General features: G+C 40.0%; 1 protein-coding gene across 5 annotated transcripts in view; it reads right to left on the reverse strand.

Annotated features, from left to right (window-relative positions):
* PDLIM5 (PDZ and LIM domain 5) overlaps nucleotides 1-13,797 on the reverse strand; it is a 230,660-nt gene that overhangs the window by 41,887 nt on the left and 174,976 nt on the right. For all 5 annotated transcript variants that reach the window (XM_005907861.3, XM_005907867.3, XM_005907865.3 and 2 more), the window contains one exon: nucleotides 9,835-10,019. In XM_005907861.3, the coding sequence (XP_005907923.2) occupies nucleotides 9,835-10,019 (185 nt within the window). The remainder of the gene's footprint in view (nucleotides 1-9,834; nucleotides 10,020-13,797) is intronic.

The following is a 13,797-nucleotide window of genomic DNA, read 5'->3' on the forward strand; positions in this document are numbered from 1 at the left end:
GGCCACTGTACTGTCCTAGAAGTACTGAGCTACTTGTCCTTCTTCCAAGATGCCAAGTCCTCTGAGAGCTTTTGCATATGTTGTTCCCTCTCTAACTTGGCCTCTTCCTAAAAATATTCAAGGGGCATCGACTCATATGATCTTACTTTAGGCACAAACATGAACACTGTGTTCTTGCATAAAATATGACTCCAGTATAAACAAACATATATTCCCTTAGGACCGTGTCTCTGGAACTTTATTGGTCTCTTTTTCCCCTTTACATCAATCTAGACCTCCAAATCTTCTGACCTGGATCTTATAATCGGATTTCACTCTTTGGATCTTGTTTTTCGTGGTTTTTTTTTTTTTTTTTAATGGATTTCTGTTACTGGTATTTTGCACTGAAGTTAATTCATCCACAGTGACATGGTGGGTGAATACCTCTAATATTTCCTCTGCACTCCAATGCTTGGTACCCTATATGCCATAAATTTCTAAATTTTTTGACTAAAAATTCCTAATATACAGCTATAGATCTATTATACTTTTTTAATCACTGGAAAATAATAACAGAGTACTAATTACAGGACTGGAAAAGGTCAGTTTTCATTCCAATCCCAAACAAAGGCAATGCCAAAGAATGCTCAAACTATTGCACAATTGCACTTCTCTCACATGCTAGTAAAGTAATGCTCAAAATTCTCCAAGCCAGGCTTCAGCAATATGTGAATCGTGAAATTCCAGATGTTCAAGCTGGTTTTAGAAAAGGCAGAGGAACCAGAGATCAAATTGCCAACATCCGCTGGATCATCGAAAAAGCAAGAGAGTTCCAGAAAAACATCTGTTTCTGCTTTACTGACCGACTATGCCAAAGCCTTTGACTGTGTGGATCACAAGAAACTGTGGAAAATTCTTCAAGAGATGGGAATGCCAGACCACCTGACCTGCCTCTTGAGAAATCTGTATGCAGGTCAGGAAGCAACAGTTAGAACTGGACATGGAACAACAGACTGGTTCCAAATAGGAAAAGGAGTACGTCAAGGCTGTATATTGTCACCCTGTTTATTTAACTTATATGCAGAGTACATCATGAGAAATGCTGGACTGGAAGAAACACAAGCTGGAATCAAGATTTCCAGGAGAAATATCAATCACCTCAGATATGCAGATGACACCACCCTTATGGCAGAAAGTGAAGAGGAACTAAAAAGCCTCTTGATGAAGGTGAAAGAGGAGAGTGAAAAAGTTGGCTTAAAGCTCAACATTCAGAAAACGAAGATCATGGCATCCGGTCCCATCACTTCATGGGAAATAGATGGGGAAACAGTGGAAACAGTGTCAGACTTTATTTTGGGGGGCTCCAAAATCACTGCAGATGGTGATTGCAGCCATGAAATTAGCCATGAAATTAAAAGACGCTTACTCCTTGGAAGAAAAGTTACGACCAACCTAGATAGCATATTGAAAAGCAAACATTACTTTGCCAACAAAGGTCTGTCTAGTCAAGGCTATGGTTTTTCCAGTGGTCATGTATGGATGTGAGAGTTGGACTGTGAAGAAGGCTGAGCGCTGAAGAATTGATGCTTTTGAACTGTGGTGTTGGAGAAGCCTCTTGAGAGTCCCTTGGACTGCAAGGAGATCCAACCAGTCCATTCTGAAGGAGACCAGCCCTGGGATTTCTTTGGAAGGAATGATGCTGAAGCTGAAACTCCAATACTTTGGCCACCTCATGCAAAGAGTTGACTCCTTGGAAAAGACTCTGATGCTGGGAGGGACTGGGGGCAGGAGGAGAAGAGGACGACAGAGGATGAGATGGCTGGATGGCATCACTGACTTGATGGACATGAATCTGAGTGAACTCTGGGAGTTGGTGATGGACAGGGAGGCTTGGCGTGCTGCGATTCTTGGGGTTGCAAAGAGTCGGACACGACTGAATGACTGAACTGAACTGAACTGAATTACAGTATCATTTATGTTCAAAACTTTGAAGCTTTCTGGAAGTCTAAAGCTACAAGGACAATGGAGCGCCTTCTCCTTTGTGGATATGTGCAGTGTTTACTGGCAGCCTATGGCAGACAGCACGTCCACCTTTGTTCAAGGACCACTGAGGGAATTTCAAATCTGTTAGGAGGAAAGAATAGGTTCCCTGGTAGCTCAGGTGGTAAAGAATCTGCCTGCGATGCAGGAGGCCTGGGTTGATCCCTGGGTCAGGAAGATCCCGTGGAGAAGGAAATGGCAACCCACTCCAGTATTCCTGCCTACAGAACCCCATGGACAGAGGAGCCTGGCAGGCTACAGTCCATGGGATTGCAAAGAGTAGACACAACTGAGCGACTAACACCCACTAGGAGGAAAGAACAATGTCTGGAGAATCCCTCACATCATAAGACGATGTCTAAAATAAGACAAACGAACCTGTCCGCCACTCATCACTCACTGACATTTACTGAGGGCCTAGAAACGGTGCGTACCAGCTACTGGTTTTGTGCTGTAAAACAAAGATTAGTAAGACCCAATCCCTGTCCTTTAGGGGATCTAAAAATGATGATAAAATACACATATGCAAATAATCAAAATAAACATGATGAATGCTATAATAAAGCCATAATCAAAATTTTGTAGAACACAGAGAAAGAATAGGCAACTATTTCCAGGGTTCAACAAAGGTTCACAAAGGAAAGGACACCTGGTCTTAAAGAGTGAAGAAAAGTTTTTCAGGGATAAAAGGGTAGGGAAGCATTTCAAATAAAAAGAGCCTCTTGTACAAAGCACTGAGGTATGTGTCCAAGGAACAGGATGAACTCATGAACTTGAGTGTGACTGGACTGGAGGGGCCATGAGGAACAATATTACACACTGGGGCTGGAGGCGAGGCTGGCACGAGGTGTGAGAGGACTGTAAGCCCTGGTAAGAAGCCAAACATTTAGTGGGTGGCAGAGCTCCCAAAACATTTTTAAGCAAGGAAGTCACGTGAGGAGAAGTGTTTTACTAGATGGTAACAGCGTAAGTTTTAAATACTATCATTAAAAGTAATAAAAGGCTAAAAACTTACCCTTTCTCGAGTGCCCTCTATGTACCAAACACTTCCATATATATCATTGGAACTTCCCAACAATGCTACAGGGGACCTTTTTAGACTCTTCTTTTAATAGATAAAGAAACCAAAGCCCCAGAATTCTCTACCTGGGGAATATCTCTGGTCTTGTGAAATTCCTACAGCAGAGGGCAGGAACTCCTATGCTTCAGGGCCCTCCCGTCAATAAACAGTGATGAACAATGGCCCAATCTAAGAAATTACGGTTTATATTCTAAGGAACTGGTCATTCTCATTTTGCAAATAATTGAAGTTAGAAAACTGATGTGCATCAAACATTTAGTCCTAAGACTGGATTTGTGAAAAAACATCTGACTGTATTTGGTAAGACAGTAAGATTTTATATATATATATATATATACACACACACACACACACACACACACATATACACTTGCATCAAATGAATTAATTTACTTAATCTGGTATCTATTCCCTGGAGGAGTAAATGGCAACCCACTCCAGTATTCTTGCCTAGAAAATCCCATGGACAAAGGAGCCTAGTGGGCTACAGTCCCCAGGGTTGCAAGGAGTCAGACACGACTGAGCAACCCAGGACACAATCTGGTATTTATAACCTACACAGAATCTAGAAAAAATATTACACAGCAAATTAGGGCACTTACATAAACACAAGAACATATTTTTAAACTTACACTATTACCTTTATGAAGGTTTTAAGAATATCTATCTAACTACTTATGAATATACAATATGAAGGTTTTGAGCATTAAAATACCTATTAGACATACAAATACATGCATGTATTAAAATATTAGTGTAAAAAGTACAAATCTTCAATTCTGAAAAATATCAAGAATCTCATCTTTTATATATTTTTATAGATCAATAAACAGTTCTAAAGGGACTACTGCATCTGAATTCTGGAAGTATACCAACGTACAGGGCAAGCAGGCAGCAGTATTGCTAGCTTACATAAAAACTCAACCATGGGTTCACCTTTCTTTTGTATCTTGATACTTTCACGCAGACTATGAACTCTTTAACATTTTGCATCCTAAAATATTTATTTCTTTGTCAGTCATTGGCAAGCTTGTGTATGTATGGTGATGTATGTTAAAGAATATGCCTGAGAAAACAAAGAAGACCCAGTCTAAACCATAATGCTGTTCCATACACACCTAGTTCCTATTTATCCACTGGACAGAAGAGCCTGGTGGGTTACAGTCCTTGGGGTCATAAAGAGTTAAACGTGACTCAGCGAACAACACCTATGGACTTCCTTGGTGGCTCAGAGGGAAAAGAATCTGCCTGCAATGCAGAAGATCCAGGTTCGATTCCTGGGTGATCCCTGGAGAAGGGAATGGCTACCCATTCCAGTAATCTTGCCTGGAGAATTCCATGGACAGAGGAGCCTGGCAGGCTACAGTATATGGGGTAGTAAAGAGTCAGACACGACTGAGCAACTAACACTTAATGCTTTACTGTTTTCCTGAAAGACTTCTGGATAACACAGGCTATATTATACCACCAGTGCAATGATCTAAGATTTAAAGTCAGAATGTTAATGGAGGTAGTATTATAGAAACCCATGACGGGTTCAGAATACACTAGTAAGGCTTAAGATTTCAATTACCCTTTCAATGCAATCTTTTTTCTTCTTTTTGGCTATCATTTCAAACCTCATGACTAAAATACTTCTTTAAATAAATGACTTTCAAACTTTTTCTTAACTATAAAAAAATAAGAAATACACTTTTCCTGTTGTACACTTTATCTGCTGATCCAAAATATATGTTTGTATATAATTATGTACATACATATACACATACATACATATATATGTAAACTAAAACCACATTTTCATAACATGATACCTACCCATAATACGTTAAAATACTTCATATAGTAAAATATTCTCAATTTTTCTATTCTATTTCATTTTTTAATGAAAATACTGGCTATGACCCATTAAACTGTTTCATTATCAACTAAATGGGCCACAGACTGCATTTTAGTGATTCTGATCTGATCCTTCCTACCCCACTGTAGGAATTATTTTAAAATGACATCACTGGTGATAGGAATTCTTTGGTGATGGTGGGAGGGCAGGGGGATTAAAAAATCTTCTCTTCCTCTTTTCTTAACCCACACTAGAGCACAGCTGTGAACTATCAAGAAAAAGACACCTGAAGTTCTCGGTGTGAGAGAAGCAATGCCACCTGCCAATGCTCTATCTGAGTCCAAAGGAGTGCAGTGACTTGCCTCTGCAGCTTTTGCAACCTTTGGTGGAAACTGTCCTTTTCACAGGTCAGTTGTGAAGAACATTAAGAATACATCATGCGACAACTTTTGTTGTTCAATCACCTAGTCGTGTCCAAATCTTTGCGACCCCATGGACTGCGGCACGCCAGGCCTCCCTGTCCCTCACCATCTCCCAGAATTTGTCCAAGTTCACGTTCACTGAATTGGTAATGCCACCCAGCCATCTCATCCTCTTATGCCCTCTTCTCCTTCTGCCCTCAATCTATTCCAGCATCAGGGACTTTTCCAATGAGTCAACTGTTCGCATCAGATGACCAAAATACTGGAGCTTCAGCATCAGTCCTTCCAGTGAATATTTAGGGTTGATCTCCCTTAAGATTGACTGGCTTGATCTCCTTGCTGTCCAAGGGACTTTCAGGAGTCTTCTCCAGCACCACAGTTCAAAGGCATCAATTCTTTGGCATTCTGCCTTTTTTACAGTCCAGCTCTCACAACCATAACGATACCACTGGGAAGACCATAGCCTTGACTATATGGACCTTAGTTGGCAGAGTAATGTCTCTGCTTTTCAACACACTGTCTAGGCTTGCCACCACTTTCCTGCCAAGAAGCAACTGTCTTCTGATTTCATGGCTGCAGTCACTGTCCGCAGTGATTTTAGAGCCCAAGAAGAGGAAATCTCTACTTCCTCCTTTTACCCTTCTATTTGCCATGCAGCAATGGGGTAGGATGCCATGATCTTAGTTTTTTTAATATTAGTTTTAAGCCGGCTCTTTCACTCTCCTCCTTCACCCTCAACAAGAGTAGAGTGGTATCATCTGCATATCTGAGGCTGTTGATATTTCTCCTACCTATCTTGATTTCGTCTTGTAACTTATCCAGCCCAGCATTTCTCACAATGTGCTCAGCATATAGGTTAAACAAACAGGGTGACAGCAGACAGCCCTGTCGTACTCCTTTCTTGATCTCGAACCAATCAGTTGTTCCATACAGGGTTCCAACTGTTGCTTCTTGACCTGCATACAGGTTTCTCAGGAGACGGGTAAGAGGGTCTGGTATTCCCATCTCTCTAAGAGCTTTCCAGTTTGTCGTGATCCACACAGTCAAATGTGACAGTTAAAACCTTCTAAATCAAAAGAACAAATGGGAAACATTTGCATAAGGAAGTCCTTGAAACTATTTATGAGAGACTAAGAGTAGATTCTGAGGTATTGTTTTACTTTGTTTGAAATACGGTATACTGTTAGAGTAGAATAAAAGAACTTGAGTGGCTAGGAATTTTGTATTTATTTTACAATTTTTACAAAGTAACATAAAATAAGTAATTTTAACATAACGTAAACTCACTAAGTGCCAGTATAGTACCTAGAGCAAGATAAACAGCAGGAGTTCTGCAAATATTTTCTGATTTAAGCATCAAGATGTAATTCAACTAACACTTCACAATGGCAAAACATACTTCCTTTTAATAATAATTAATGCTTTATACTATACAACATACAGTTTTCTATCCTGTTATAGTTTTGCTCAGATTAAATTCAGTTACACCTTCTGTAAAAGGGTTAATATTTTAAATACTAACCATGTGAATCATGATTATATTTATTTGCCTGTTTTGATTATTAAATTATATTAGAATGAGAGAAAAAAAGGATTCTATCGCCCTCTTGTGGTAATTTTGCTGTAGTGTATCCTCCAAGAGTTTGACATCAATTGGAAGTTTTCTTTTTATTCTAACAGGCTGAGTAGTATTTTGCCCACAGTTTCTGATTTTCCAAAAGCGGTACATATAGCTTCCTGAGCTTCACAGCATGTATACTCTGTACCCTTCTTTCAGTTCTACCTCTGAAATTTAGTCTTTTCCTTGCTCTTTTAGGAAACATTCTCCTGTTTGCTTCCAATGACTATACCCCCCAAATTTTTTGTGAAAGTTACTTTTTGTATTCTAATCATATATAAAATAAATACAGCAATTCTTCATTGTCATAGATAAGTTCTAAATAAGTGGAAATAATTAAAAATGTGTAGGGCCCTTGGACTGCAAGGAGATCCAACCAGTCCATTCTAAACAAGATCAGCCCTGGGTGTTCACTGGAGGGACTGATGCTAAAGCTGAAACTCTAGTACTTTGGCCACCTCATGCAAAGAATTGACTCACTGGAAAAGATCCTGATGCTGGGAGGGATTGGGGGCAGGAGGAGAAGGGGATGACAGAGGATGAAATGGCTGGATGGCATCACCGACTTGATGGACATGAGTCTGAGTGAATTCTGGGAGTTGGTGATGGACAGGGAGGTCTGGCGTACTGTGATTCATGGGGTCACAAAGAGTCGAACACGACTGAGCGACTGAACTGAACTGAACTGAGGGCTGAAGTGTCAGCATTTTTTCCAAAATAGGTCTTGCGAATGATATTATTCTAAATCTTTTAAGTTTTCAAAAGTAATAAAATAGTCTTTTGTTTCAAATAGTCTCAATCAGGGGATCTCTTGGCAGTCAAGTGGTTAGGACCCTGCACTTCCACTGTAGCGGGCACAGGTTTGATGCCTGGTTGGGGAACTAAGATCCTACCTGCTGAGCAGCTCAGTCAAATTTAAAAAAAATTTTTTTTTAATTAAGATAATAAACAAGCAAACAAAATAGCCCACGTCATGTGTAATGGCCTTTCCTCTTTCTTCCACACAATGCTTTTAGCTTTAAAAATGAGTAATGGTAATTCAAAAACATGAAAATGACACTATGAAATAAATTTTAACTATATAAATAATTAGTAATTTATTAAAGATAATTTACTTACAATAAATGAAGTTAGCATTAATATATTTAAATGTTATGGAAAATACGAAACACAAAGATGGATTCCTAATTAACTAAAAATTCATTCTTTCCACTCTTATCAACTAAAAAAAAACAATAAATGACCTATTTTTCTATAGAAAGTTAAAAAAGTTATCATATTTTCCAAAGCAGCCCCTTGTTTATTCAATTAATACCCATCCCAAAACTGATGAAGGAAGACTAGAAATATACAAGGGATAAGTTAAAAAAGTATCTTCTTTGCAGAAGAACCTGAACTTTCAAAAGCAAATTAACATGGCAAGTCTCAGTAACTGAAGAAGTTTTAGTAAAACCAGAGCAGTTACAAAGTGTGAGCAGCAGAAGATGAGACTGAAAAGTTAGCAGAGGTCAGAGGGAAAAGGTCTTAATGATTAATGAAGGAAGGGGGAAACAATCCAGCCTGTGCAGCAGGAGAGTAACATGGGCAAATGAGTTTTAGAAATATCCCTTGCAGTAAGGAGGACAGACTTCCAGGCTGAGAAGGAGATGGGGAAATTAGTTAGGAGTTGTCTGCAAAGACCAGGGCCTGAACCAAGGCAGTTGCTGAGACCACAAAGAGGAGAAAAGAAATTTGAGAAATACTAAGTAAGAGATGGAATCATTACGTGTTAGTTACTGTGAGTGAGAGCATGGGAATGGAGTCTCAAGCTTTCACTCTCGCTCTGGTGCCTGGTTATCATCCCCAGAGACAGGTAGGGTATTCTCAGACACATAGCGTTGGAGGTACCACTTGGAGGTCAACAAGGTTGAGGGTGAGAAGTGAAGTGAAAGTCACTTTGTCAAGTCTGACTCTTTGTGACCTCCAAGGACTACACAGTCCATGTGATTCTCTAGGCCAGAATGCTGGAGTGGGTAGCCTTTCCCTTCTCCAGGGGATCTTCCCAACCCAGGGATCAATCCCAGGTCTCCTGCATTGCAGGTGGACCCTTTACCAACTGAGCCACAAGGGAAGCTCAAGAATACTGGAGTGGGTAGCCTGTCCCTTCTCCAGCGGATCTTCCTGACCCAGGAATCGAACCAGGGTCTCTGACACTGCAGGCGGATTCTTCCCTATCAGGGAAGCCTGATAGGAAGTAAATTACCAGTGGCTGGGTAGTAAAGGGAATCTTGATGACATATCTGCTGCTGCTAAGTCGCTTCAGTTGTGTCGGACTCTGTGCAACCCCATAGACGGCAGCCCACCAGGCTCCCCCATCCCTGGGATTCTCCAGGCAAGATTTATCTATAGAAGTGAATGTAAAGTCAAGTTTCCAGATGGAGCCCAAAGACGGGAAGTAAAAGACTCTTTCTTTCTTCAATAACTGATGGCAGCAAGTGTATCTGTCCTGTTGTTCTGTGTATATGATCAAAACCAGGATGTTGTATGTCCAAGGCTAATCTTCAAACAACATAGTTTGTTAATAAGACCCCAAATTTACAATTCAACCCATGCTTCTTGGGTAATCTGGAAAACCAGGAAATGCTCTCAATTCTATAATTATAAATAGCAAGTGGCAGCTGTGTCACACACACACAGAATGTTAATCAGACACTTCAGAGGAAAAAATAGCTGCAACTACTCTTCCCAGTCTTTTGTAAATCTCAGATGATTGAGAAGGGTTTCAGCAGTGAATTCTAGCTGAAATATATCCCAGAACACATTTTCATAGTTATATTTAAATGTAGAAAAGCAAGAGATTTCTCTGGCGAAGTACCTGCTTGGCTGGGCCGTTGCCAGCTTGGTGACTTGATCCCACTGGACCCCAGAGGCTTGAAGGCAGCAGCAGTGGTGAGTCCGGCTACCCCTGGTCTGGCCGAGCCTGGGCTTCCCGGCCTCTCGGGGGAGCTCCAAGCTGCACCTGCTGATGGGGCAGACTGCAGAGAAGACTCCTGGGCATTGCTGGAGAGAAAAGGAGGAGACGTTTTTGGTAAAGTGATAGTAATCTAACTTAGTAGTGATTTGTCCTTTTCTCAGCCTATTAAATCTCTAAGAAAAACAAAAATATTGATTAATTGATATTTTAAAGAAAACTCTAATACCATGACAGGGGACTGACTCTCTTTAAAACAGAAAAAAGAAAAGGAAAGGAAAACAATCGGGTTGCATTTGTTCAATCTTTGGAAATTCCCTTTAAAAGGTCTACTCTGAGAAATTGTTGTTTTTGTCGTTTAGTTGCTAAGCCATGTCTGACTCTTTTGCAACTCTGTTTGCTATAACCCAGACTCCTCTGTCCAAGGGATTATCCCAGCAAGAGAACTGGAGTGGGTTGCCATTTCCTTCTCCAGGGGATCCTCCTGGCCCAGGAATCAAACCACCTCTTCTGCATTGGCAGGCAAATTCTCTACCAGAGCCACCAGGGAAGCCCAAACCTGAGAAATTAGGCACTGGAAAAGTTACACAGCCAATTCTTTTAAATAAGCAGCTAATTTCCTCTATCTCAACATTCCAGAAGGGTCATGTAGAATACAACAATTAATTATTGGAGAATCCTTGATTATCTGTATGAAATGGCAGATGCGGCTTTTTCTTTACCACATTCTTGTGGTATCTTATGGACTAAGTTTCCCTGACATCTCACCAGTCACTCGTTTCACTCACACACTCGCTCAGTTACTCATTCATTCAGTAAATACTTAAGCACCTACTATAATACATGCCAGACACTGTGTTACATAGTGGAAAACAGGAGACAAAATCTGTAGCCTAACACAGCATCCAGTGTTCAGTGTTCATGATACAAAAAAACAAGAGACAAGTCTGCCACTGTCCTCTCTCAATCAGAGCTATTTGCTTAACAGGAGGTCTTATTTACACTGGTTCCAGTTTGATATAGAAGATGATATGGTTTTATTACCCCAGTCATTTGTTATTTATACTTACATATCCTGATTAAAAAAATAATTCTAGGTAGTCCAAATTCTAAAGTAGGCACTTCTGGAATGATGTAATACTATAAACAGTTTCTCTCAAATGAAGTATAATAAAAATGGTAACAATGACAATAAGAATACTTCCTAGTGGCTTGTCAACAGAAACTGAGCTACCACTTCCTAAATAATTCTATGCACAGAAACTCAATTCCTTCAATACCTGAAATCAACAGCTAGACAAAATAAATACCCTTAGTTATACTCTTAGGCTGAAGTTTCAACTGCAATCATGCCCACCATATTACTGTAAATGACTGTATTACCTAATTTCCCCAATGCCTCTTGAACCCTGCACAGCCTAACAGAGCGGGCTGATGCTACCTATCCTTAGGAAGGCTGCTGCAAGGCTGCCCTGTGACTGGCTTTTGGGAACTTGGCTGGTAAACAGTTCCCTACAGTCATATAAAAGTTTCTCTAAAAGACAAAGAGTGCTCACTGCACCTAAACTTTATCAACAGTGTGGTTTATGATAAACACCTGCTGTCCTTCTGCAAGCTGGAGACTGGGTACGAATGAGGCACAGCATGCCTACGTGATGAGCCCCAACGAAACCCGTCTCAGGAACTTAGTTTCTAAAGAGCTTCTCTGGTAGAGAACACTTTGCATGTCTTGTAACTCCTTGCCATAGGCATCCACACATCACGGGTGACCTCACGGGGAGGTTTGGAAACTACAGCCTCCTTTCTTCTCAACTTGGCCCCATGCACCTTTCTCTGTGCTGATTTTGCTTTGTAATCTTTCACTGGAATGACTCTCAATCATGAGCACTACTAGAGACTATAAGTTCTGCTAAGTCCTCCCGGGAGTCATCCAAACCTGATGGTGGGTTTAGGGCACTTGTGACAACAGGTAGTTTTGAAGAATCACATTAGAGCTATTTTAACTACCTTGAAATACTATTCCCTATTACTGTTCCCTCACATTCAAGTGTAGCAGAGCTATCATCTTCTTCTATCATTTCTAATGAGTTTAATGAAAACTCAAATCTGCTTGATGTTAAAAAAAATATGAAAAACTTAAGCAGTTTAATAATTTTATCATAAATAAAAAGTGAAAGACAGTTTACCTAATGGCCATGCTGAACACAATTATCAGTAAAGACACAATAAAGAATATTAATGGAAACCAAATTTAAGCATTAAGTACCTTTTAAAAGATTTGTGATGGACAAATTATTTTATTTTACAAAAACTCTAATTCAAAAAGATACACACACCCCAGTGTTTATAGCAGCACTATTTATAATAGCCAAAACATGGAAGCAACCTAAGTGTCTATCAACAGAATGGATTCCCATGGATAAAGAAGATGTGGCACATATATACAATGGAATATTACTCAGCCATAAAAAGAATGAAATAATGCCATTTACAGCAACAAGGATAAACCTAGAAATTATATACTGAGTCACACAGAGAAAGACAAATATCATATGCCATCACTCACATGTGGAATCTAAAAAAAAAAAAAATACAAATGAACTTATTTACAAGACAAATATCATATGCCATCACTCACGTGTGGAATCTAAAAAAAAAAAAATACAAATGAACTTATTTACAAGACAGAAGTAGACTCACAGATATAGAAAACAAACTTGTGGGTTACCAAAGGGGAAAGGGGGGATAAATCAGCAATTTGGGATTAACAGATACATACTACTGTATATAAAATAGATAAACAAGGGCCTACTGTATAGCAGGGAACTATACTCAATATCTTGTAATAACCTATAATGGAAATTGAAGAATATGAAAAATATTGTTGACTTACAATGTTTCAGGCATACGGTAAAGCAATTCACTTATATTGTATACCTGAAACACTGTGATTCAGTTCAGTTCAGTCGCTCAGTCGTGTCCGACTCTTTGCGATCCAATGAACTGCAGCACGCCAGGCCTCCCTGTCCATCACCAACTCCCAGAGTCTACCCAAATTCACGTCCATTGAGTCGGTGGTACCATTCAACCACCTCAACCTCTGTCATCCCTTTCTCCTCCCGCCCTCAATCTTTTCCAGTGTCAGGGTCTTTTCAAATGAGTCAGCTCTTTGCATCAGGTGGCCAAAGTATTGGAGTTTCAGCTTCAACATCAGTCCTTCCAATGAACACCCAGGACTGATCTCCTTTAGAATGGACTGGTTGGATCTCCTTGCAGTCCAAAGGACTCTCAAGAGTCTTCTCCAACACCACAGTTCAAAAGCATCAATTCTTCGGTGCTCAGCATTCTTTATAGTCCAATTCTCACATCCATACATGACCACTGGAAAAACCATAGCCTTGACTAGATGGACCTTTGCTGACAAAGTAATGTCTCTGCTTTTCAATATGCTGTTTAGGTTGGTCATAACTTTTCTTCCAAAGAGTAAGCGTCTTTTAATTTCATGGCTGCAATCACCATCTGCAGCGATTTTGGAGCCCAGAAAAATAAGTTAAATAAGCAGGGTGACAATATACAGCCTTGACGTACTCTTTTTCCTATTCGGAACCAGTCTTTTGTTCCATGTCTAGTTCTAACACTTGCTTCCCGACCTGCATACAGGTTTCTCAAGAGGCAGGTCAGGTGGTCTGGTATTCCTATCTCTTTCAGAATTTTCCACAGTTTATTGTGATCCACACAGTCAAAGGCTTTGGTGTAGTCGATAAAGCAGAAATAGATGCTTTTCTGGAACTCTCTTGCTTTTTTGATGACTCAGAGGATGTTGGCAATTTGATCTCTGGTTCCTCTGCCTTTTCTAAAACCAGCTGG

Source organism: Bos mutus, chromosome 6, assembly GCF_027580195.1.
Source record: "Bos mutus isolate GX-2022 chromosome 6, NWIPB_WYAK_1.1, whole genome shotgun sequence".
In the NCBI taxonomy this organism is placed as follows: domain Eukaryota; kingdom Metazoa; phylum Chordata; class Mammalia; order Artiodactyla; family Bovidae; genus Bos; species Bos mutus.